Here is a 26,389-nt window from a genome sequence, read left to right on the forward strand (position 1 = left end):
CCAGACCCAAGACAGAGACCTCAAAGAAAGGCCCACCTTAGGAGTGGGTTTTGTGGGGTGGGGGGACAATGACTGGTTCCCCAGGTATTCAGGAGGCTGAGCTAACTGGATTTCAGACTCAGGATGGACAGAAAAGCTGAGCTAGAACCCCACTACCTCTTACCCCTTCTCCCTCCTCCAAGATCCTAGTCAACTCCAAGGGGCAAAGCAAGCCTTGCCCAGGGAGAGGTGGCTTAGTAACTTCTGCCATCATCAGAGAGGTCCAAGCACCTGTGTAGCTGCTGGTGCGTTGTCAGGGACTGCTTAGCTCAGGAGGAGGGGTAGCTCTTCTCAAGCCCCAGCCCACAGCTTTTCTGGTTCTGGGAGAGGCCTGAGCCCAACATGGGCTGGACACAGCGAGGCTCTTCTCTGTTGCCCCCACTCGACCCATCCTGACAGCCCAGCTTTCCCTCCTTTACTTAGGCAGGGACCTGTTCACCCCAGTCAGGACAGTAGTCTTAAACTCAGGACCAAAAGACCTTTATTGGGCTGGAAGGAGGAGGTTGGAGGAGCCCAGCTGTGTGGGCTCTGACTCCTACTTGTGGCCAGAGGCTGGGCAGCCCAGCCAGTACTGGGCAATGGAGCGTGGGTAGGGAGGGTTCACAGTGTCCACTCGCCGTGTGCGAAGGTTGACTCGGTAGTAATTGTCTGGAAGAAAGGATGGAAGAGGGTGTGTGAGAGGTGCCTGGCCCTGCCTACTCTTGCCCTGAGAAAAAAGACATGGGTCTCTCGCAGAAGGGTAAGTGAAGATCCACAGCGCAGCTAAGGACTCCTGGCCTGGCTCTCTGGGGTCACTGCCTGTAGGCTGTGTTCAACCCATGGGGAACAGGGACAGCAGGGAAGGCCCAAGCTAGACTAACTTCAGGGGTGGCAGGGGCTCCCACCTCCCGAGAAGAAGTAGACACTCTGGATGGGCTCGCAGGTGGCAGGCACAAGCCAGTCCATCCCATAGGCATCAGTGTTGTGGAATCCCAGCCCGCTCTCCTCACTGGAGAACAGCCAGGACAAACGAGATAGCCGGCGGGAGTTCTGGCTGCGGCCGCGGCCACGGCCACGGTATGAACGGTAGCGTTTGCGGCTGCGACGCCTAGACTTTTGCTTCTTGGGCCAGGAAGAGTGGGGTGCCATGCCTGAGATGTAGATGCGGCCTGCCATGGCCGCATCCACTTGCCCAGGCACACCATGCCAATCCCGGCTGATGAACTTGGGCTGTCTGGCACCACCTATGGCAGGGAAGGGGTTAATGTGGGGCCTTGGGGCCCTGGCCCTGTCGGCTCCAGCAGGGCCTTCAGTGTTCATCCTCTGAGCCTTGCCCAAGGACACAAAACAAGCTAATGGCAGAGCCCATCCCCCAGGCTTCTGACTCCCTGTCCAATGCTCTTTCCCCTGCCCTCCCTCCACCCTAACCCTAGTGTCTCTACCCCACCCCCCAGGCCTCCCCAGGCCCCTCAGCCACAGCCCCCTCCCTCTGCTGGCTGTGCCCTTGGCTGTGCCGGGCAAAGTCCAAGGTGTGGGATCCAGTTGAAGCCAAGCCTCCCCCAAAGGTCAACAGAAGCAAAGTCTGGCCTGACCAAACAGCTCTTGATCAATAACTCCACAATCACAGTCCTCTCCGGCCAGTCCAGCTCTACCCCTACCTGGGGGATTCCAGCCCTTTTGAGGGGGGAAACAAGACTTGCCCTCCCTTCATACCAGAGGGTCTGCCCCAGAAGAGCAGCTCGAAGATGTCTTCCCAGCTGTCCCGCTGCAGCAGGGCAAAGTGCTCAAACACTGCCGACGGGGAGCTGCCTTCACACTCCTCCTGACTGGGTTGCTGCTGGAATTCGTACTCCCAGTACTGTTTCCCTGGGGAGTAGGGAGGCTGGCATCAGGAGGGTGGGCCTGAGTAAAGCTGGAGAGCCCAGGGGCTATTGAAGTTGGGAGCTCCCAGCATGGGGGTGGACATATGCTGTGGCCTGACCCCAGTGAAGTGTGGAAAGAAACCAAGACTGCTCCACTGCTTGCCCATTCTCCCACCCACCACTTGAGTACCTTTGAAGAAGTAGACCCGCTCCCGGCCACTGTAGCTATGGGCAGGGAGGGCCAAGGCTGCGTCCACGTTGTCCGGGATGCCACCAAAGCCCTCAGAGATGTTTCGGGGGTAATCAGGGTCCAGGACACCATCCTCAAAGCGCCAGTACTGACTACCCTAAGGAGTAGGGAGGTGAAAAGGAGTGAGGAGGCAGCTGTGGGCACCCCTGCCCTAAGGCAGCCATCCACAGCTCCAGGCTTGCTTCCCAGGACCTGGAGCCTTGGACGACCCTGTCGTCACAGAGCCCCAGCCAGGTACCTAACACAGGGCCCCAATCTGGCCTTCCTGTCCACCCTGGCCCTGGGCACAACAGCTCTCAACCCCTCCCTAGACACCTTCTACCCTGATCCACAGCCCCTGGCACCTTGAATAGGTAGGTCTTCCCCTGACAGTTGATGCGAGTGAAGGCGGCATCAATGGGGCCCTCGACACCCCAGACGTCTCGGATGAGCTTGGGGTACCCAGGCCTCACTGCACTTTCATCCAGCTCATAGCAGTACTGCCCTAGAATGGGAGAGGCTGTGTGAGGGAGCCAGTGCCCCTAGGGCAGACCCACACCCCCCAGACCTGCCCCTGGAGTCACCTCGGAAGGCAAAGAGGGAACCATTCTTGAGGTCGGTGAAGGCATCAAAGGGCTTCCCACTGCAAAGCTCCTCCTCTGCTAGGGATGTGGAGGTCCCTTGATCAGTGGTCTCTGGCCTCAGAACCACCCCCTCAGACCCTGAAGTCACCCCCTCAGTCACTGGGGTCCCCCCCTCGGACCCTGGGGTGTCCGCCTCAGTCATTGTGATCTCCTTCTCAGGGTTCAGCTCAGGATTTTCTTCGGGTCGGGCCTGCAGATCAGGTCTCAGGCTGGAGCCCTCTGGATGTGCATGGACACTGGCGTTGTCTTTGGTCTCCTCATGGTAGTCATAGACCCCGTACTCATCTTCCGGCAGAGTGAACACATCCCCACGAGTCACTGCAGGCAGAGTGGGTGGTAGCAAGACTCCAACTGCAGAGGGACTCCAGACCCACCCACCCGGGCTCTGAACACACCTTGTGGCTTGCACTCGGCCGTGTAGTCAGCGCAGCAGCTCTGGTAGTAAGAGCAGAGCTCGTCGCACTGACACTTCTTGTCAGCATTGAAGCCCTCAGTGCAGCGGCCCTTGCACGACTCTATGGGGAGAGGGTGTCAGTTGGCACAGCTAAGCCCGGGCCACCCTCGCCCACCCTACATCGGCCCAGATGGCTACTAATACCCTCACACACCTTGGTCGGCCAGAGCAACCCACACCAGCAGGGCCAGCATGAGAAGAGGTCTCAAGGGTGCCATGGCGGGGCCTCCAGCTGAGGGCCTGGCAAGCTGGTCTCTGAGCTCCCTGAGGTCTCCGCCTGATGCCCAAGGAAGGGAAGGAGAGGCGGAGACAGAGAGGGCGGTAACTAGAGAAGAGCAGCTGCTCTTTCTGCTGCTCTGTTTGCTCAACTTCCAGCCCAGCCCCCAGTTCCAACTCCAGAGCCTGCTGTAGCAAAGGGTCACATTCCCGGAACCCTGGGCCTGGGAGAGCAGGGAGATAGGACCCTTGCCAAGCTCAGGGTCATAAGGTCATCAGGAGGGGGTATAGCATGGTGGGTCTGGAAGGCCCATGCTGTCACTCACCAGACAAACTGCTTTACCTCCCTGTGCCTTAGTTTTCTTTTCAGTAAAATGGGACTAACAATACCTTGCCTCGTGGGGTGAAGAACAGACAAAATGCCCAGAGCCTGGAGTAGCCCCAAATTCATTTTCCATTGAGGGTTACTGATCCATGATTTGTTCATCAGGCACATTCCTGGCTGGGTGCTCATCCACCCATTGTGTATTTAGTGCAGTGAAAGAGTGGGAGGAGAGATGGAAAGCGCTCTGGAGAAATTTTCGCTCTTACCGTAAAAGAACAAAGTTTCACTTAGTTCTTCTCTTGGATACATCGATCTTCCCAAACCGGTCTTCATAGCACAGGAACTGGGTGAATATGAACCGACTGGACCAGATTTGATTCCTGCGTCTTTCACTAATTCACCCATCCTGGGCAGGCCACACCGCCCCCACCTTCAGTCTCCCCATCTGTAAAGAGTGGGCTCTTTCAGCACACTTTTAGACTGTCATGAGAACTGTGATCCCTCTACCCAGAAAAAGTCCCACTGGCACAGAATGGCTGATTTTTGTGCTCAATTTCAGGCGTCCACAAACCACCACCTGGAGGAAATGATCCCAGTCTTCAGCTGACTTTTTCTGTTCTATAATCAGGGAGTGTGACTTAGGCCAATCTCTTCTCTGTGGGCCTCAGTTGCATCAGCTGTAAAACGGAACACTAATCCCTACCCGTAAGCGTGTTATGAGGCTTAATTGAGAAAGGCATAAAGGGCCTTAAGAGCTGTACAGAATCGTTATTATGATTGCTTTAACCACCAGCAGGGGAGGGGGCACACTCAGCGGTGTTGCTCCCACATCCCAGAATCACCAGGGAAAACGGAGACGATTCTCTCGCTCTCTGTCCTTTTCTCCCACTTCCAGCGCAGGGGGTGGGGGATACGACTGAAGGGGGCGGCTGGGTCAGGGTGTGGGCGTGGCTGGGTGGTGTGGGCGTGGCTGGTGACGGCTTGGGGGTGGGGCTGCGCAGGCCGCGGGGGAGGAGCCCCGCGAGACCCGGAGGCGAGGCTCGGGCTCCGGTCCTCTGCGGCTCAGGGGCGTGGCTGCTGCAGCGCATCTCCCAGCCCAGCCGAGCTCCGGCTGGAGCCACTCTTTGTTCCGGCTGCCGCCTCCTTTACCCTTCGGCATCTGGACCCATTCCTGGCCTCCCCTCTTCCTCCATCCGCCCAGTCCCTCCCTCTGGACCTGCCTGCGTCCCCTTCCCCAACCGTTGCGCCCCGGCGCCTGCCCTCACCCCGCCCCCAAACTTCTGGCGGGTGCTCTTGCCGGGTACCCTCCTGTCCGTTCCTCCCTGCTTCATCTTCTTCCCTCTCGTCCCCTCTCGGGTACCCCTTTTCCCAAAGTCGGGGTCGCTCCGCCCGGCCCCGCCCCTCCAGGCCGGGGATGTCCCCGCGCTCATGGTCCTGACACTGCTGCTCTCCGCCTACAAGCTGTGCCGCTTCCTCGCCATGTCGGGCCCACAGCCGGGCGCCGAGCGGCTGACGGTGCCGGGGCCGGATGGAGGCAGCGGCGCGGGCCCGTGGTGGGCTGCGGGCGGCCGCGGGCCCCGTGAGGTGTCGCCTGGGGCGGGCACCGAGGTGCAGGGCGCCCTGGAGCGCGCGCTGCCCGAGCTGCAGCAGGCGCTGTCGGCGCTGAAGCAGGCGGGCGGCGCGCGGGCCGTGGGAGTCGGCCTGGCCGAGGTCTTCCAGCTGGTGGAGGAGGCCTGGTTGCTGCCGGCCGTGGGACGCGAGGTGGCCCAGGGTCTGTGCGACGCCATCCGCCTGGACGGTGGCCTCGACCTGCTGTTGCGGCTGCTGCAGGCGCCAGAGCTAGAGACGCGCGTGCAGGCCGCGCGCCTGCTGGAGCAGATCCTGGTAGCTGAGAACCGGTGAGGGCGCCGGGCTGGGCGGAAAGCGCCGCGTGGTGTGGGGTGGCAGGGGCGGCCGAACGCCTGGGTCTTGCATTGTGCCTTTGCCTGCCTCACCTCACTGCATCCCTGCACTGCACCTCTGTTAGGGATCAGCATGTCCGTTTTACAAATAAGGAACTGAAGCTCGGGTAAGTTTAATTGCCCAGCGTCACACAGTGAACTAATGGTGCAGCCAGGATTCGCTCCCAGAGCTACTGGGGTGAGGAATGGAGACAGGGAGAGGAGGAATGGGGTAGTAGGACAGGAGCTTGTCCCGGTTCTAGAGATGGACATGGCATCCTATTGCCAATGCCCCCGTAAACCCACAGCTCTCCTCCCATGGGCCTGGGTGCCCTTCCATGCTACCTGCTTTCCTCCTCAAACCATTCCCCTCCTACTGAGAGAGGAAGGGAACACAGTGCTCAGAAAAGAGGAGGAAGACCTCTCCTTTCCCGGGTCCGCAGGCTGAAATGCATGCTGACCTAGGGTTACTCATCCCATTCAAGCCACCCAATCCACTTCCTGCTTCATCCTTCATATGGTCCACGCACGAAACAGACCAGACATGATCTCATTCTGCAGCTGCTGACCGGGAACAGAAACTTTTCTGCTGCGATGAATGGGTGGGGGTGGGGGAAGAGAAACTGAGGTGCAGAAGTAGGGAGAGGCCAGAGCCTGTGTTTTCTCTCCCTTTCCTTTGGTACATGGTACCAAAATACAGTAAGTGGGGTCAAACCGAGGCCTGGTTGCCACTCTTTTCCCTGCCTCTTGAGATCTCCTCTGGAGTATAAAGACCTTTGAGGGCTCAATTTCCCTCCCTCTAATGCCAGAGCAGACCACACTGTCACACTCTAGTCTCGTGCTGAATTCTCAGGCTCCTCAGGCTTAGGAGTGTTTTGGAAGAGTCGCTTTTAGCTCATGCAACTCTCAAAAGTGTGATGTGGGAGGGTTAGGGGTGTTTTACTTGCCATTTTCATACAGGAAAAAAGTCACCTTGTGATTGATGGAAATTATACAACCGTCAAAAATGCGCGAATTGGGCCAGCCCGTGGTTCACTCGGGAGAGTGCGGTGCTGACAACACTAAGTCAAGGGTTAAGATTCCCTCACTGGTCATCTTTTATTAAAAAAAAAAAAAATGCGTGAATGAAGCAAGTTAGGTTGGGAGACCAAGACTGGGTTCTGCTTGTTCAGCAAGTCTTTAACCTTCCGTGTAACATTAGGTGCTCTGATGGGGCTAGGCCATGAATTTGGAGGGCTGGCAAATGGAGTGGGTGCTTGCTGGGTGTGGTGGGGCCCAGGTTGGCAGGTGTGCCCTGTAGGCTTGATATGTGGGGTGGGGCAGTTACATCACTAGACCTCCCGGAGGGCGGGTGCAGCCAGCACCCTAGGAAAAGGAGGGCTGCCAGATTCAAACGGCATTGATATTTTTCCAGGCTGAAAATGACAATCCTAACCTGATTCAGAGTTACAGAGAAAGAAGTCACTAACCAGTGTTGCTTGTCTCAAGAAACAACAAGCTGATGCTGGTGTCTTTTCAGGACCAAGGACAGAGGGCAGCACGCTTAGTTAAGCTCAAACTTCCAAAGAAAGGCAGGGTCTCTGCACTACTCTAGACTGCGCTGGGGACAGGACTGGGAGGGAAAGAAGAGGGGGCAGCACACTGAAAATTTATGTTTATGAAACCTTTTTTCTCCTCCACCAGCCAACCCCCCACTGTCGCCTCTTAAAGAAGGTTCTTCCATCAGTGCGCCTACCCCTTTTTGTCAGTCCTCTTCTTGCAGCTCTCTTCTTCCCTGGTTGACTGACCCCACTGCCTAGGAGCCTAGGCCACAGTTTCCCTCACCCCCAACTATCAGAAGAAATCCAACAGGGTAGGGATCTCCAAACCTGGCCCCACAACACCCAGTAAGGGTCCCATCTGACTGCTAGCCCTCTAAATTCACAGCCCGTTCCCCTCAGGGGACGAAAATGAATGTATCCTTAGAGAGGTTAAATGGCTTTCCCACGAACACACAATGAGTAAGTGGAGGAGACAGGTTTAAAAAGAAACAAAAACAAAACTATTGCACATAAGTTCAAAAAGTACAAAGGTACAAAAAAGCTATACAGTTAAAAGTTCTTCCCAACCAGTCCTCCTCCCTAGAGGCAAACCACTGTAACATGTTTCTTGTTAATCCTTCCAGAGAGAGTCTATGCATATGCAAGCATTTGCATATATATGTATATTACATATGCATACTTGTCATATATATACAATTTTCCCCGCCTTTGGATCTGGGATTTGAACCCAGACCTGTGTGTCTCCAGAGTGTGTGCCCATTTCACCAGGCTCACAGCCTCTCAGGCTACGGACGAACTGGGAGCTGAGCGAATAGTGCTCACAACAGCACACAGTTCAACTCTGTAAATTTGCCAGGTGCATAGGGAAAGGTGAGGGCTGGAGGTCAAGAGACTCAGAATAAAGTCCTAGGTCTGAATTGATGATCCTAAGCAAGCCCTTAGGTAAAGTCCTCTGAAAATGAGGGTGTTGGATGAGGTGATTTCTTAAGCACATCATGGCTCTGATATCCTAGAAGTTTGCATGGTCAAATATCTAGAAGCATAAAGTGAAGATGAAAGATCTTGAACTCTGGAGATAACAGACCTGGGTTCAAATCCCAGCTGTGTTTCTCAGAAGCTGCGTGATCCTGGACATGTCATATAACCTCTCTGAGTTTTGGTTTTCTCATTGGTAAAAGGAACAACTGCAGTTCCAGCTGCCCCAGTGGATGACTAGGACCCACCTGTTCCTTTGGAGATGGGCTGCGGAAAAGCTGAGTGGTTAGCTCAGCAAAGGTGTGCTGGCCTTATGGCATGTTCTAGACTCAGCTGGGCCCTACAGTGGACACAAAGTCACAGGCACTGTGGTCACTGTTGTGCCCACTAGGCAAGGACTCCAGGGCTGGCTGGGCCTCTAAGTTTCTGGGGGATAATGTCACCTGCGGAGGACATCGCTTGTGGAGATCAGAAATACAGGAAGCCTAAACTCTGCCTGGAGTATGGCAGCTCTCCTGCCTGCTCTGCTGGCCTCCAGGCTCTCTCCCTTAGACCTGTCCTCCCCACAGCAGTCAGAGTGAGTTTCCTAAAACCCACACATGACCAAACTACTCTCCTTCCCGAATCTCTTTAATGGCTTTCCATTTGCCATCAAGATAAAATACATGGGCTGGCCAGTTAGCTCACTTGGTTAGAGTGTAGTGCTGAGAACACCAAGGTCAAGGGCTCAGATCCCTATACCGACCAACTGCCAAAAAAAAAGGATAAAGTACAAATGCCTTGAGATGGCTCAATAGGCCCCCAGGACTGAACTCTTTGAACCCTCTGCCTCAGGCACGTGGAAGTGTGGCCAGCTCCCCCAGCACACCAGCTCTCCAACACCTCCAAGCCTTATGCATACATCTATGCCTGGAATGCCATCTCCCCTTCTCCTCCTGATTAATGCCCCCACCACCCTTCTGACCTAACTCCATAGACAACCATTCAATACATTTAATGTGTATCTTTCTATCTGTGTTCTGGTAAAATCTTTATTTGTGTGTGTGTGTATATATATATTTTTAATTTACATGAATGGTGCCATGCTATATAGCACATTCTGTTTCTGACTTATTCCTACTCAGTATAGGTGTTTAAGATATTTCACATTGCTGTGTTATCACCTGCTCAGTCACTTGTAACTGCTCCAAAATCTTCCAGAGTGGGCACCTGTCCATGTTCTGCTCTGCCAGACTTGATACTAATTGCCTCCAACTTCCTCACACCACAAATAACGCTGTAGTGAACATCCTTGTCCACGTGCCCTTGTCAGTGTGTGTGACAATCTCTTTGGGAGAGACTGCCTGCTCTCCAGATTGACCGCCCCAGCCCGCACCTCCACCCACAGTGCTTCAGGGCGTTCACAGCCCTACACCCTGCCAAGCCTCTGTATCATCCAGCTTCTGGTTTTGCCCATCTAATAGGTGTAAAGTGATAGCTGTTGTTTTAATTTTTATTTCTCTGATTATTAATGAATTAGAGCATCTCTTTTTCTGCTTGTTTACATTTTGGATTTCCTCCTTTGTAAATTGCCTATTTATGTCCTTTGCCTGTTTTCAATTGAATGTATTGCTTTTTTCTTGCTGATTTGAATATGTGCTCATATATTCTATATATGAATCCCATGCTGATCTTATATTTTTTCTGTTGGTTTTAGACATTGTAGTATCTATGACCTTCTTTCTGTTCCTCAAACATGCCTGCTCATCAGCCCTCAGGGCCTTTGTCCTTGCTCTTCTCTCTGATATTTGCAGACAGGGGTTCCTTGACATTTATCTCTCAAATGTCACCTCCTCAGACACATCCCTCCATCAGGCACACTCCAGTACATCATCCAGTTTTGCTACCATCATGGCCATATCACGACTATCTCATTCATTTATTGCTTACTTGCTTATTGTCTGCCTCCACATTAGCTGAGGATAAGCTCCAGTGAGGCTTGGTCACTGTTTAACCTCAGCCCCTAGCACAGTGCCCAGCACACAGTAGGTCCTTAACGAACGTCTGTTGAATTAATGAATAAATACTCCTCAGTCATGGAGCATGGAGTGAGGAAAAATTTGAAGGCAAGGGTGAGGGTGGTGTACGCCAAGTGACACTTCATTTTTTTTTTTTTTTTAAATAAGATGACCAGTAAGGGGATCTTAACCCTTGACTTGGTGTTGTCAGCACCACGCTCAGCCAGTGAGCTAACCGGCCATCCCCATATGAGATCCGAACCCGTGGCCTTGGTGCCATCAGCACCACACTCTCCCGAGGGAGCCACGGGCTGGCCCCGCCAAGTGACACTTCAAATGATGTTAAGTTAACATTTGTTGAGGTTTTACTATGTGCCAGGCCCTGTGCCAAGCATTTTATATGGATTATCTCATTCGTCTTCATAATAATTCTATGAGGTAGGTATTCTTATTTTCCTATTTATGAAATGGGGAAACTGAGGTAGAGAGAAAAAGGAAGGTGTCCAAAGTCCCACAGTTAGGAAATGGCAGATTAAGGGCCGGCCCGTGGCTCACTTGGGAGAGCGTGGTGCTGACAACACCAAGTCAAGGGTTAAGATCCCCTTACCGCTCATCTTCGGGAAAAAAAAAAAAGGGCAGATTTAAAAAACAGGACCCAGGGAGTCTGCTCCCGAGCTGGGATTCTTGACCACTACACACGCTGCTCCTCAAGGGGAGGAGGCAGGGAGGAGGTGGCCAGGGTGGAGCTCCCTCATAATCAGAGAAGTCTGGCCCTCCCGGGGCAGGAGGTGAGGGTGGGAGACAGGATGGATAAGGCAGGATGGAGTGAGGCCCTGAGAGGGTAAGTGCCCCGGCCCCCAGTGGGCAAGCCAAGCTCCCCAGGCAGCGGTAACTCCACCGTCCCCTTCCGCTTTCTCCCGGCAGGGACCGCGTGGCGCGCATCGGACTGGGTGTGATCCTGAACCTGGCGAAGGAGCGCGAGCCGGTGGAGCTGGCGCGGAGCGTGGCAGGCATCTTGGAGCACATGTTCAAGCACTCGGAGGAGACGTGCCAGCGGCTGGTGGCTTCCGGCGGCCTGGACGCTGTGCTGTACTGGTGCCGCCGCACAGACCCGGCGCTGCTGCGCCACTGCGCCCTGGCGCTGGCCAACTGCGCGCTGCACGGGGGCCAGGCTGTGCAGCGGCGCATGGTGGAGAAGCGCGCCGCCGAGTGGCTCTTCCCGCTTGCCTTTTCCAAGGAGGACGAGCTGCTGCGGCTGCACGCCTGCCTCGCCGTGGCGGTGTTGGCGACCAACAAGGAGGTGGAACGCGAGGTGGAGCGCTCGGGCACGCTGGCGCTCGTGGAGCCGCTCGTGGCCTCGCTGGACCCCGGCCGCTTCGCCCGCTGCCTGGTGGACGCCAGCGACACCAGCCAGGGCCGCGGGCCCGACGACCTGCAGCGCCTCGTGCCGTTGCTTGACTCGTCGCGCTTGGAGGCGCAGTGCATCGGGGCTTTCTACCTCTGTGCCGAGGCTGCCATCAAGAGCCTGCAGGGCAAGACCAAGGTGGGTGTAGGTGTGGGGTGGGGGTGGGAGGTCAGGGGTTGGAGAGCGTCTGGAAAGGCTTCCCCCAGGAAGTGACACTCAACTGGGACTTGAAGTACACTTAAGAGTTAGGTGAGGCTGGCCGGTTAGCTCAGTTGATTAGAGTGTGTTGCTGCCAACAAGAAGGTCCACAGTTCGATCCCTGTACTGGCCAGTCAAAAACAAAATCAAAAAACAAAACAGTTGGCTTGCTGATTAGCTCAGTTGGTTAGACAGCAGTCCTGCTAACACCGAGGTCCAAGGTTGGATCCGTGTATCAGCCAGCGCCAAAAAAGAAAAGAAAAGAAAAGAAAAGAAAAGAAAGAAAGAAAAGAAAAAGAATCAGGTGAAGCAAGAGGATGAGGGGCGAGACATTCTGGCCTTGAAGGTAAGACTTGAAGTTTGGACTTGGTCTTTGTGGCAAGAAGAAGACACTGAGGTTTTTAAGCAGGGACACTTTGTTTTACAAAAATCACCTTGGCTGCTGTGTGATAAGGGAGTTGGCAAGGGGACCCAACAGGAGGCTATGACTGGGGGTGGAAGGTGACATTTGAGATGGTGGAGGCAGGAGTGGCAGCAGTGGCAGAGAAGCAGATTCAAGAGATGTTTAAGAAATGGAATTAGGACTTGGTGGCTGGGTGGGGAGAGAAGCTGAGGACGACTCCTGGTCATGAACATGGGCAACCCAGTGGACAAGGTGCACTGGGTGAGAGACACATTGGAGGAGGCAGGGGAAGAAAGTGGTACTAATTATAGTTGCATCCACCTCACGGTCCACCTCCTTGTTGGTTGCCAACACTGCCACAGCGAGAAAGTGAAATATTGAATTTGAGATGCCTGAGAGATGCTCAGCTGGGGAACTTCAATGGGCAATTTAGCCATTTGGGTCTGAAGTCTGGGAAGATGGCTTCTGGAGACAGGGACTTGGGGTGGACATACAGTGTCAGCCAGATAACCCCCACCTGAGTCCAAAGGGGTCCCCATGCCCAGGGTATAAATAGCAGTCTTTGTTTGCTGCTGCAACTTGCTTTGTGACCTTGGGCACCTGGCTTCCCCTCTCTGGGCCCCATTTTTATCCTCTGGAAAACTAAAGGAGTTGGACCTCAGCAGTGGTTCTTAACCTGGATGAGGGACTAGTGATAGTTACATTACCAAAAGTTTGTGAGTTTTGTTTCTTAAATATTACAGATTCGAGATTATCCCTATAATGTCACTCTCCTTTGCGTTCCTCTGGGGGGTCTTGGGGGTTGGTGAGAGCTGGTGCACAGGGAGTGGTGCATACTTCATGGCCCACCCTGTCCCTACCACAGCTGTCATCTGGGGGTGCTCATAGAGTATGTATCACATGATTGTCACCCACTATGTGTGTCTCTGCAGATCAAGAAGAGACTGCTATGTTAAGGGGTCTCCAAGGCCTCTTCCAACGAGCAATGTTCTAGGAGTTTCTGATTCTTCTCTCTGCACTGCAGAGTTGGGCCATGGGAGGACTTGCCCTTATAAAGCAGGTCATTCTGCTTTGGGAGAAGGGACTTGAAGGGAAGTAGGGAGTGAAGACCCCAAGGACTGGATCTGGCCAGCAGCCGTGATCACCACCCCGTCACCTCTTTCCCATAGAGGCCAAGCAAGCACAGTTCAGCAAAGATATACTGAGCCCTCACTCTGTGTCCTTCATCATGCCAAATATGGGGCTTCAATCGTGACTAAGACGTGCTCAGCTTATAGTCCAGTGGAAGTTGTGTTATCACCTAGTGTCAACGGCATTCAGAGTGTGGTACAAGTACTAATTGGAGGTGTAGGCCAAGCTGTGGTGGAATCAAAGCAGGCTGCACAGAGGAGATGCTAATCAGTCTGGATGCCAGTGGATTCCCATGAACAGGCTGGAAGAAATAAGGGTTTGGGAACACCATGGGCCGAGGCGTGTGTGGGAGTGGGTGTCATACAAGTGTGGGTTGGTAGAAGGCAAGGTGGGCTGGAGGTGGTGGGCAGGGGCTGCACTGTGCCAGACATGGCGGCCATACCAAGAGCTCAGACTCTGTCCTAGGCCAGTGGAAGCTGTAGAAGGGACATGTGAGGAGGGCCTGCTCAAGAATGGAGAGAGCTTCAGGAAGGGGAATCCACAGAACTCGGTGACTTAGTGGATAAAGGCAGGATGACAGGACTTTCAACGGTGAGAAGAGGGGAGGGGAGGGACTGGGCACTTTGGGGGACGGCGGACCAGCTGGTGGACCCTAGACCCCCTCTCCCCACCCCATCCCTAGGTGTTCAGCGACATTGGTGCCATCCAGAGCCTGAAACGCCTGGTTTCCTACTCCACTAATGGCACCAAGTCGGCACTGGCCAAGCGCACGCTGCGCCTGCTGGGCGAGGAGGTGCCGCGGCCCATCCTGCCCTGCGTGGCCAGCTGGAAGGAGGCCGAGGTCCAGACCTGGCTGCAGCAGATCGGCTTCTCCCAGTACTGCGAGAGCTTCCGGGTAGAGCCACGGGGTCCGCTTCCCCCTACTTGGTGACTGCGCCCCCTCCCGGCCCTCACACCCGCTGTGCCAGGGTGCCCTTTGGGGGCGGGGAGCCTGTACTCAGCCATCCGCGGGGTCACTCAGCTGTAATCTGGGTCCCATCTGCCCCCTCCGCTGCCACCTCCAGTTGCTTCTCCTTGCATCTTGTGCTTGAGGTCCAAGGGCTTAGGAGGAGAGCCCTTCCTTACACCTGATCTCTCTCCCAGGAGCAGCAGGTCGATGGCGACCTGCTTCTGCGGCTCACGGAGGAGGAACTCCAGACCGACCTGGGCATGAAATCGGGCATCACCCGCAAGAGGTATGGAGTCTCCTGCCTGCCTGCTCGCCTGCCACCAAGTCTAACTGACCGCCCCCTCCACCTCTAGCCCGTCCAGAGTCAGGACCTCAGCTTCTTCTCCTCCATGGGGTGCAGGTTCTTTAGGGAGCTCACGGAGCTCAAGACCTTCGCCAACTATGCTACCTGCGACCGCAGCAACCTGGCCGACTGGCTGGGCAGCCTGGACCCGCGCTTCCGCCAGTACACCTATGGCTTGGTCAGCTGTGGCCTGGACCGTTCTCTGCTGCACCGAGTGTCCGAGCAGCAGCTCCTGGAGGACTGTGGCATCCGCCTGGGCGTGCACCGCGCCCGCATCCTCACGGCTGCCAGAGGTCAGCCCGCCCACCTGGGACCCCCTCTTCCTCCAGCCGCAGCCCCAGAGGAGGGAGCTGAGCCGCAGAGCCTCCTGGGCGGTTGGTTGAGCACAGATGCTGTGCCGGCTTGGGCTCTGAGGGTGGGAGATGAGTATGTTGCACTTTCCTTCAAGAAGTTCTCAGGCCGAGGTGGGTAGGAGGGGAGTAAGGCAGGTATGTAGATAGGCAGGTGGCCTGCCTTGGCTTTTCTGGCCTGGGGGAAGCTCTGGGCAGGATCAGAGGGGCACAGCAGCCTTGTGGTCAGCCATGTGAGGGCAACTCAGGGTGAGGTAGGTGAGTTCTCTTCCTGGCAGTGTGGGGTTCATCAGCCCCCATGTCCTTGCTATGGCCTACCAAATCTGTGAAGAGATGCGGCTGTGGGAGCAAAGAGTGAGGCCACAGCTGCCCCATATCTTGAGATGGGGGCATCTGTCTTCTGAGGAAGAAAGTGGGGTATAGGCCTGCCACACCAAATGGGACTGTCACCGTCCTGCACTTCCTAGCCATGTCACAATTAAAGACGAAAAACAGGGAATGGGTGCACAACAATGTGAATGTACTTAATGGCACTGAACTAGAGACTTAAAAATGGTTAAAATGCTAAATTTCATGTTACGTACATGTTACTACACAAAAACCCACAACAATAAATAGGAGGTGACCCCAGCAGGAAGCATGCCAAGGACTCCAGTGGGAGCCCAGAAGAAGCACAGCCTGCCTGTCCACCCAGGCCTAGACTTGGGAGAGGAGGGGATGCCTGACCAGGTCTTGAGGGATGCACTGGGCAGTGGGGGAGCAGGGGCAGCGGGGAGGCAGTATGGAGCATGCAGGGTGCATACATGGGGTGTGGGTGGGAACACAGCGGCTTATCCTGTTACCCAATGGCTTACAAAGGCTGGATTCTGGGGGTGCTTAGAGTGGATTCTAGGGCTCCAACAACTCTCTTTTTTTTTTTTTTTTTTAAAGATGACTGGTAAAGGGATCTCAACCCTTGGCTTGGTGTTGTCAGCACCACGCTCAGCCAGTGAGTGAACCAGTCATCCCTATATAGGATCCAAACCCACGTCCTTGGTGTTATCAGCACCATACTCTCCCGAGTGAGCCACGGGCCAGCACTTCCCGCAACCCTCTTTATTCACATTCTTTTTTTAATTTGGCAGCTGGCCGGTACAGGGATCTGAACCTTTGACCTTGGTGTTATCAACACCACATTCTAACCAAGTGAGCCAACCAGCCAGACTATTCATTAACTTATTTTTATTTACTAATTTACTATTCAGCTAATATTTATTCACTATACACCAGGTACTTAAGATATCTTAAGTTTTTAAGATATCTCATTAATCTCTATACCCATTCTATACTGTATGTGGTAAATTTTTTAAAATCAACTTAAACAATTTTTACAGAATAACAAGAGGCGTAAGTAAACTTAAAAGTGTTCAGTTTGGGGCCGACCCCGTGGCTCACTCGGGAGAGTGCGGCATTGGTAGCGCCGAGGCCGCGGGTTCAGATCCTATATAGGGATGGCCGGTGCGCTCGCTGGCCGAGCACGGTGCAGACCACACCATGCTGAGGGTTGCGATCCCCTTACCGTTCAAAAAAAAAAAGTGTCCGGGCCGGCCCGTGGCTCACTCGGGAGAGTGTGGTGCTGAGAACACCAAGGCCCCGGGTTCGGATCCCATATACGGATGGCCGGTTCGCTCACTGGCTGAGCGTGGTGCTGACAACACCAAGTCAAGGGTTAAGATCCCCTTACCGGTCATCTTAAAAAAAAAAAAAAAAAAGTGTCCAGTTTGAGGAGCTTTGAAAAACATCTACCCCTGTGTAAACTCCATAAAAATCAAAGATATAGAACATCTCCATGATGGGTGTTATTTTAAAGATAATGAAACTGAGATTTAAAGAATTTGAATACATTTCCTGAGGTTAGAAAAGCCATTAGCTGACAGAACTGGGATTTTAGCTCTGTCTTTCTGCTTCATAAACAGACAATTGTCTATGGATGTAAAGTCTGAATATTATAAAAAGATGAATTCATTTGTCCATTTGTTCAGCAACTATGTACTAAGCACCTACAAGAGATAAGGGAATGGGCTTTGGCCCAATTCTTTGGCTTCAACCAAAGCAGGTCAACTTTTATCATTTTTACATTGCAACTCCAAGTAAAACTCCAAGATTTCATGTTTAAAAAACAGGAGGGTCCTGGGGCCGGCTCGTGGCTCACTCAGGAGAGTGTGGTGCTGATAAAACCAAGGCCACGGGTTCGGATCCCATATAAGGATGGCCGGTTAGCTCACTTGGGAGAGTGTGGTGCTCACAACACCAAGCGAGGGGTTAAGATCCCCTTACCGGTCATCTTAAAAAAAAAAAAAACAGGAGGGGCCTAAGGCAAAAATAGCTTCCAAAAAATAGCTTCTATAGGAAGTAGGGAGCCATGCACAGTTGGTTTTTCTTTTCGTTTTTGTTTTCGTCAGCTGGCTGGTAAGGGGATCCGAACCCTTGACCCTGGTGTTACAGCACCACATTCTAACCAACTAACCAAAAGGAGCAACAACCTGCCCAGATTTGGATTTTAGAAAGCTATCTCTGTAGCTTTGGCAAATGGATTAGATTGGGTAATCATAGCTAAACTTGGGGAGATCATTGAGGAGGCTGGTGTTGGGAGCCTGGACATAGGGAGGACCTTGGGGCTGGAGTCCAGGATGTTTAGTAGGTAGAAGCAACAGAGCATGGAGCCTGGCTCTGATCATTGAATGTCAGCCCCACAAAGATGGGGTTTTGTTCACTGCTGTATCCCAAGCACTAAGGACAGTGCCTGGCAGGCAGTAAGTGCTTTGTAAATATTTGTTGAATAAATGAATGAGACGTGGGAGCTGAAGCTGATACTCAAGTTTCTGGCTTTGGTGAAAACTAGGAGGAAGGGGCCAGGGGAGGAGTTTGGAGTGTCTGTGGGCAGCTGGCTGTACAGGGCTGTAGTTCCAGAGAGAGGACAGGACTGGAGGTACATATCAGTGTCCCTAAAACACAATGTCCACCACCCGAGAGGGACTCATCAATAGTCAGTGGCCTTCCTTCCTGTAGGCCCCATCTCTCAACCTCAGGCTAGGCTGAAAGGGCTGGGTGGGTAGGAGACTAAGTCTTCCAGGGATTATGTGCCTCATGGTGAGTGATGGGGAGGGACCACCCTCACCATGCCATCTCTTGTCCACCCCAGAAATGCTGCACTCCCCACTGCCCTGCACTGGCTTCAAGCCCAGTGGAGACACCCCAGATGTCTTTATCAGCTACCGCCGGAACTCAGGCTCCCAGCTGGCCAGGTGAGGAGGGGCAGGCAGGCAGCCTGGGCCCTTGGGGCAGGGCCATGGCAGTGACACAGGAATCCTTTGCAGCCTCCTGAAGGTGCACCTGCAGCTGCATGGCTTCAGTGTCTTCATTGATGTGGAGAAGCTGGAAGCAGGCAAATTTGAGGACAAGCTCATCCAGAGTGTCATGGGTGCCCGCAACTTTGTGCTGGTGCTGTCAGCCGGGGCATTGGACAAATGCATGCAAGACCATGACTGCAAGGACTGGGTGCACAAGGTAGGTGCTGCGCCTCTGCGGTCCCAGCATTAGCACGTGGCCCAGAGGACAGGACCCTCCTCCCTTTCCTTCTTGTCTGCACACCCCAACAACACTTAGCCCTGAAGCACCTCCCTGGCCTGGCTGGAAGGCAGCAGCCGCAGCTCTGACTGTAATAGGACTTTAGCAAGCTACTCAGGCTCTCTGCATCTTAGTTTTCTCATCTACAAAATGGGGATAACTTGCCTGTCCTATTCACCTTGTAGGATTGTTATGAGGGTCAGAGAGGGATGAAAATGCTTTGAAAAATAACTTCTGTGAGGGGTAGGAGAGCATAGCGACAAGCAGAATGGAATTATTGTTAAGAACGTAAAACCATGAATTTGAATCCTGGCTCTGGCCATGGACAAGTCACTTCACCCCAATGAGCTTCGTGTGTATTACTGGCAAGTTGGGATAATGAGTACATAACTCCCTAGGATATCGTTATGAGAATTAAAAGAGCTAGAGTTTGTGAAGTGCTTACCAGAATGCCTGGCACATAGTGACTGCTCAATAATGGTGGCAATAATTATTGATATAATTATTATGACTACTACATCTATTTAAGCAAATGAGTAAAGGTAGGGATGAGAGAGGTGCCAAATGCCTACATGCATCATTGGTATTGCTTGCTTCATCTCACAGATGAAGAAACTGATGCTCAGAAAAGTAGAATCATTTTCCAATGGCCACACTACTAGCATAGGAATCAGAAAAGCTGGGCTTCGAACTCCATCTATCTGATTCCAAAACTCGTGCTCTCTCCCAGGATCTGCGCTGTGTCCCATGGCACAGATCTGAGGAGTGTGAGGGCAGATGATGGGAAAGGCTTGGATCCAGCTGACACCAGAGATGATTGTCTGCATCTCTTCCACATTCACTGATATCATGTTGGTAGCTTGAAATCAGCCTCAGTGGGAGTATTTACACCAAGGAAATTGGCAAATGTTACAAACCAAGGTTTTGTTTTTGACTGGTTGGTTGGTTGGGTTTTTCTCCCCCTTGGAGAGCTAGTCGTTATACATTTACCAGCGCACCACTGGCTAGATAAGAATTATGGAACCGGGTTATGGAATGCTTAAAGCAGGGAGAAGACCTGTGCTTAAAGCACTGGGAAACAGGGAGCCCTTGTGCAGGAAGAGGGCAGTGGGTTTTAGGAAGAAGGCTCTGATACTAGAGCACTGTCCAGATTGACAGTGGGGAAGAGGGTCAAGCTCCAGAGGCCATGCAGGAGGGGCTGAGTACCAGGCCTGGTTTGGGAGTGGGGCACTGGGCCAGGGAGACATCCTGGAGGATCATGGCTGATGATCCAGAGCAGGTGGCAGGCAGCCTTTGGAGAGAAAGAGAGGAGTATCTGTGAGCTCCATGAGAGTTCAGACCTCGTCTTGTTCACACTGCATCCCTGTTGTATAAAACCATGCATGGTACAAAGAAGGCTCTATAAGAGTTTATAGGATCATTGAGTCGACGGTTAAACAGAGGAGTGATTCTGATGAAGCTGAGATGACTGGGAGAGCCATGTCTATCTACTAGATTTACCAGGTCAAAAGACTTGACTCTAATCAAGTTGCTGTTCTTAACCAGCTGAGTGATCTTGAATACACCCATATCCCTTTCTTGGCCAGCCTCTGAATCTGCACAATGAGCAGTTTGTACTCTCTTTTGTGCTGTATAATTCTGGATGAAACAAATGTCTACAGGTTCCCAAATAAATTGCTGCAGGGTCAGAGTTCATCTAAATGCTTAGCAGAGAGGCAGCAGGGCTTGGTTGAAACAGCCCTGGACTTGGCCTCTGAAGGCTGGAGTCAGAGGCCTGGTCCCTCCTGAGCTGAGCATATATGTGACTTGGTAGGAAGTTTCTTCTCCTTTCTGGGCTTCCTTCTCTTCATCTGTAAAAGGGAGAAGCTCCCCAGAAAGCCAGTCAAGGTTGAAGTTATTCAGGGTCTTTCCCCTGGAAGGGTAAGAGGCTTGGCACCCGTTGTTGTCCCAGCAGATGGTAAGGAGGGAGGTTGGTGGTGGGAGCCTATGCCTTGGCCCAGTTCCAAAGGCTCCGTCATCCACTTTGGTTGTTTTTAGTGCTTAATTGCCTCTGATTCTAAAAGTCCTTTCCCCGAAGCCACATTTAGTGGCTAATCAATATGGAAAACCACAAGTGAACTGCACTCAAGAAGGTCCAATTCCCCCTTGAAAGGAAAGAAACATTCAATAAGCACTTACCAGATCACCATTAATAGTAAGTAATATCCTCAGAACAACCTTGTGAGGTAGGTTTTATTATCCCCACTTTACAGAGGAGGAAATAATAACACCTACTATTTATTAAGCACACACTGTTTGCTAAGCACTGTTCTAATCACTTGCCACAGAATACTTCAGTTATTCCATGCATCAAGCCTACAAGATAGGGACTATCATTAACTCTGTTCTGTATATTAGAAAACAGAGACTTTGAGAGCTCATTATTTTTGCCTCAGGTCACAGAACCTGTGTCAGAGACTTGATGTGAACCCAGAGCTGATGATTCCAGAGCACAGCCCCTAACAGCTATGATATGCTGTCCCATTCATTCATTCATTCCTCCATCCATTCAATATCCAGCAAGGGTTGACTATGGGCAGGGCTTTGTGGTAGATGCTGAGATACAAGGTGAGTAAAAACAGACATGGTTCCTTCCCTTATGTCTGGCAAAAACACATGTTAAATTAACTCCCCATCAATTAAATTTGCAACTGTACTATGTGCTGGAGAGCCTATGAGAGCCTATAATAGGGAAATATGACTTGGTCAGGAAAGTGAGGGACAAGGTCTCTGGAAAAGTGTTGATTGAGCTCAAATCAGAAAAATGAGTGGACATTATCCAGGTGAAGGGGCAGGAAAGCATGTTCTAGACAGAGGAAACAGCATGTGCAAAGGCCCTGTGCAAGGAGGGAGGATAGCAAATCTAAAGGGCTACAAGGTCTTCGTGGCTGGGGGGACAGTGTAGGGATGGAGTTTGAGAAGTGGACTGTGGTCAACAACACAGGGCCTTGCAGACCACATTAAGAAGTTTGGACTTTCTTCTAAGAGCCACGTAAAGTCTTGAATCTTTTTAAGTATGGGGTGACAAGATCAGATTTGTCAGATTTGCATTTTGCAAAGATTAGCTAGGTGAAAGGGCAACATGGAGAATGAAGTAGAGGGGACAAAAGAGTGAATGAGGAAACCTGGTGGGGGCTGAAGATAATGGGGGTTGGAGCAGGGTGGTGGTGGGGTGGAGGTAGAGAAAAATGGTGGATATGAGAAATAAGTGTTGACCTAAAAAGAAACTGAGACCAAATACATATAGCAAGGATTTATTGAGCCAATATGATGACACATAGATCTGATCGCCCTGAAAATGTTTTCCAAGGAACTTAATATTTTATAATCACAAGAACCTAATATTTTATAAATCACAAGAAGGGGAAAGGATCAAAGGAAAGAGAGGGAGATAGCCCTGCCTAATTACTTTATCAGTAATTTTCTATTGGTCATACATGACACAGAGATTTGGGGTTGTTGCTAGGTTACTTCCTACATGCAGGGATCTAGAATAAGGGTAATAAGGAGTATTCTAGGTTATTTTACAGTTTTCTAACACAATTATGGCGGCTTCTAAGTAAGATAGTCGTATGATAATGTTTTTCCAGGACAGGTGGATGTGATTATTGACATCCCAGATCTCCCAAGGCGCTATCATTTAGCTGACTTGGTCAGAGCAGATTCTTTTGTTTATTGTAAGTAAGGAGTATAGTTGGCAGGGCTCATGATGGATCAGTCTGCCTGCAGGCGTGTGATGTTTTTCATCTGATGCCAAGTCATGTGGAGTTTTTTCTACACTGACAGCTAATTCTCCAATTTCCTGACACCAACTAAGTGTCCCACAATTCAATTCAGTTCTGACACCTCAGACCCCACAGGTTAAGAGCTCAGGCCCACCAGGCGGCCCTCACTTCAAACACAGTTGCAAGTCCTTCTGTCTGACTTGGCTACAAATTCAGGGTTTCCCATGACAACCTCCCCCCCACCCCATCCACTAATTTGCTAGAATGACTCACAGTATGCAGGAAAGCACTTTACTTATGATTAGTGGTTTATAATAATAATGATGATGATGATGATGATATAATTTAGGAATAGCCAAATGGAAGAGATGCACAGGACCAGGTCTGGAGGGCAGGGGCTCTTAGATGTGTTCACTAACCCGGAAGCTCTTCAAGCCCCATTGTTTAGGGGTTTTTATGGAGGTTTCATTACATAGGCATGATCAATTAAATCATCAGCCATTGGTGATAACTCAATCTCCAGCCTTTCTCAGGAGGTCATGGGTGGTGCTGAAAGTTTCAACCCTGTAATCATGGCTTGGTCTTCATGGTGACAAGCCTTCTTCTTGAAGCTAAGCCACCATCTCCCTCCTTTCCTCCCCCCTCATTAGCATACAAAAGACACTCTTGTCACTCAGGAGATTCCAAGGGTTTTAGGGGCTCTGTGACAGGAACCCAGGACAAAGACCAAATATTTATTTTTTATTCTACCATAAGGTATGAGGGAGAAGTCAAAGTAAACTTCAGGACCAGTGTCCCAGCCTGGGCCCAACCTCTGGCTACTGGCCCTCCGAAGTACCTGCCTGGCCCCAGGGTCCCTAAATGGGGACAGGGGTCTTCTCCTCCTCCCCTCTCTTCTTTCTCCAGGAGATTGTGACTGCTTTAAACTGTGGCAAGAACATTGTGCCGGTCATTGATGGCTTTGAGTGGCCTGAGCCCCAGGCCCTGCCTGAGGACATGCAGGCTGTGCTTACTTTCAACGGCATCAAGTGAGCACCCCACATCCTACCCTGGGGACAGAAAACTGAGGGAGGGAGGTGGGTACAAATCACCAGGCAGCACTTGGGCAAAGCAAACAGGCCCCCTGGGCAGCAGCTCCCTCTGCCCAGCCCACTGACCTATGCTGCCTCTGTGCCTACAGGTGGTCCCATGAGTACCAGGAGGCCACCATTGAGAAGATCATCCGCTTCCTGCAGGGCCGCTCCTCCCGGGACTCGTCTGCAGGCTCTGACACCAGTTTGGAGGGTGCTGCACCCATGGGCCCGACTTAACCAGTTCCCAGTTCCCAAGCCCTGCCGTGCCTCCCATTTCTATGTCCTCCCTGAAGGAACAGCTCCTCAAACCAGCCTCTCTGGGCTGAGACATCCTGGGCTGCTCTCAGGAAATGGCCCTCCCTGTCCCCCACCCTCACGGCCCGTCTCAAACCCACCTTCCTCAGTACCTGGCCCTGCCTTCAGGTGCTCTGTCTTGGACATGGGGAAGGTCCCTCTCAGTCCTGGAGACGCTGGCAATGGCGGGGGCTGCTGCACACTCTCCTTTCTACTGCCCTGACAGCAGCCAGCTTGAGGAGGGTGAAGGCAGGCAGCCTCTGGCAGGAATTAGGGCAATTCCAGCCAGGGATGAGAGGCCGGCAATGGCTCTCCACCCAGACTGTGCCTGGCCCTTGGGCTCACCACTTCCTGCGCACTGTGGCCTTGACCTGTAACCACTCAGTGTCCTTAGCCGCCTGACTAGGTCCCAGGTCCCTTCCCAGCCTTCCTTCGGGGAGGCCTCCTTTGCCACATCCGGGTTGGGCCGAGCTGGCCCTCTCTCTGGCCAGTCTGTAGCTGTGGCCAGCTTTGCTGCACTAGCTGGTGCACAGAAGCCTCCTGCTTGGGCCGGGGTCTGGGCAAGGGGAGGCCATGTCTCCAAGCCCACCCAACCCCATGACCTGGTGCTGTGCCTCAGGCTCCTGCCTGGCCTGGCCCAGCTGTCTTCCCCAGCCCCTCACCCACCCAAGGCTGCCCACCCATTTGCTCAGGGGGTGAGGAGGACCAGGCAGCCCCCTGGCAGCAACAGCAGACTGGGCAGAACCTGCAGCTCTGTGGGAAGAGGCAAGATCCTGAGGAAGGGCAAGGGTTTCTACCTAGGGCAGTTTCTCCAACTTTAATGTGCCCATAAATCTCCTGGGAATCTTGTTAAAATTCAATCCAGGAGATCTGGAGTGGGGCCTGAGATTCTGCATTTCCCACAAGTTCCCAGGTGAGCTGATGTTGGTGTTCCAGGGAGGACACTTTGAGCAGCAAATCTCTAACACGCGAATCCCTGACAAATCTTTTCCATTTCCCAAACTCTCCACTCCACGGTCTCTGTAATCATTGGTACAACCCTATCTGGCATTATCTGCATTTTACAGATAAGGAAATTGAGTCTCAGAAAAGTTGAGTGATGAGTCCAGCTTCCCAAGTCATTAGTGGCAGCCTCAGGATCCAGACCCAGACCTCCTGGCACCAAGGCAGGTGGTGGAATTGCTCTGAGAATCACCCTGCAGGCTGTGCCCCAGGCAGGGCTGTTGCTTCTCCTTTGTCCCAAAGGATCTAGCGGTGTGGGATGAGTTCTAGCAACAAAAGGCTGACCCAGGGGCCATACAGAAATAACTGAGCATGAATGTCCCTCTGCCCCTCCCTCCAATAGACCCAGGCTCCAGCTAGTGCGGTCAGCCAGAAGGTGCCCTGCCTCTTCCCACCTCAAGTCTGGCTCAACTCCCAGACCCCTTCCTCACGGTGCTGGCCAGGTTACTCCTAGCTCTCGGGCCACATCATCAGATAGTCAAAGGTCTCACTCTAGGCTTGGGACTCCTTCCCTCCCCTTCACTCCCTGCCGGAGATACTGTCTTCAGCCAGTCCTGGCCAACTTTTGGCTTTGACTGCACCTGATCCTCTTTCCTCGATGCAGCACGAGCGCTCCCCAGTGCCAGTCCCAGGGCTAGGTCCTGGCACGATGAACAAGGCAGACCAAATGCTTCCCCAGAGCAGTCAATAACAATACAGTGTATGAGTACCTCCAGGGAGGCTTTCTGTCTTTTTGTCCCCAGTCTCACTCCCTCCTGAGAAGCTTCCTGGTTTTTCTTCTGTTCAGTACACCCTTCTCTGCAGTCCATCTCCACTGTCTGGCTTTCTGGTTGACTTCTGCCCCCTCCTCTGTCTCTAGGAAATCAGAGCCCAGCCTCCAGCCCCAGCCAGTGCAACTGAAGTGACGAGCCTCCCCCCAGCCGGGCCAGTATGTGCAGGGGTGACTGCCTCCCATGCTGTGACAAACACTGCTCAGATCACAGCAGGGCAGCACCAAGGCCTTCACCTTCCACCTAGGCCTGGCCCCTCAGGGCTGATCCTGACAGAGGGCCTAGAGGTAGCCTTTCCCACAGAGCCTGCTCCAGCACATTCTGCAGGGTCAGGGTTTTCTGCTTCGCTGGGCTGCAGCTGCTGGCCCTGGTTGGGGCTGAGTCAGCTAGGTCCCCACCCCAGGTGCCAAGAACTTCTCAGGAACATTCATTCAAAGGCCAAAAGTCACAATTCATTCATCCTTCCCCCAGGCCCACCTAGTACCACGAAGAGAGGTGTTTCATTCTAGAATGTATGAGGTGGGAAGGGTCTCAGAGCATCATCTAATCATGTTTCCTAACTTGTCCAACCAGGTGTGATCCCAACGATCAAACAAACTGGGGCATCGCAGACCTATAGCCTCCCAGAGGCGCTTGCTCAAGGTCACACAGCTAGCCAGATGTGGCACCCAGAGTAGAGCCCAGGCTGAGGCCAGCTCAGAGCCTTTCCCCTCCTCTCCTCACAGCCTCATGGTGGTTGAGTCAGTGGGGGGCCCTCTCCTTGCTTCAGTCTCCCAATTACGAGGGGAAAGTGAGGTAGGGATTCTGCAAACAGGGGCCCAGGCTGCAGAAGCCCCAGCTGGCCCTGGCTTGCCCGGCTACCCCCTTTTCACCTGCATGACTTGCAACCAGAAAAAACAG

At 52.7% G+C, this 26,389-nt stretch overlaps 2 protein-coding genes across 2 annotated transcripts; one reads left to right on the forward strand and one right to left on the reverse strand.

Annotated features, from left to right (window-relative positions):
- Nucleotides 1–574: 574 nt before the first annotated feature.
- On the reverse strand, nucleotides 575–3,425 carry VTN (vitronectin). The gene is made up of 9 exons (XM_063113185.1): nucleotides 3,362–3,425; nucleotides 3,149–3,268; nucleotides 2,887–3,071; nucleotides 2,694–2,823; nucleotides 2,475–2,614; nucleotides 2,071–2,227; nucleotides 1,732–1,884; nucleotides 924–1,262; nucleotides 575–687 (listed from the first exon to the last, which is right to left on the reverse strand). The coding sequence occupies exons 1-9, from the start codon at nucleotides 3,423–3,425 to the stop codon at nucleotides 575–577; spliced, it is 1,401 nt and encodes a 466-aa protein (XP_062969255.1).
- A 1,599-nt stretch (nucleotides 3,426–5,024) lies between these two features.
- On the forward strand, nucleotides 5,025–25,420 carry SARM1 (sterile alpha and TIR motif containing 1). Its single transcript, XM_063111172.1, has 9 exons — nucleotides 5,025–5,646; nucleotides 11,126–11,744; nucleotides 14,021–14,233; nucleotides 14,482–14,573; nucleotides 14,688–14,923; nucleotides 18,162–18,264; nucleotides 18,337–18,526; nucleotides 23,257–23,378; nucleotides 23,531–25,420. The coding sequence occupies exons 1-9, from the start codon at nucleotides 5,177–5,179 to the stop codon at nucleotides 23,658–23,660; spliced, it is 2,175 nt and encodes a 724-aa protein (XP_062967242.1). The 5' UTR covers nucleotides 5,025–5,176; the 3' UTR covers nucleotides 23,661–25,420.
- The last annotated feature ends 969 nt before the right edge of the window (nucleotides 25,421–26,389 follow it).

Source organism: Cynocephalus volans, chromosome 10 (genome assembly GCF_027409185.1).
Source record: "Cynocephalus volans isolate mCynVol1 chromosome 10, mCynVol1.pri, whole genome shotgun sequence".
Classification (NCBI taxonomy): domain Eukaryota; kingdom Metazoa; phylum Chordata; class Mammalia; order Dermoptera; family Cynocephalidae; genus Cynocephalus; species Cynocephalus volans.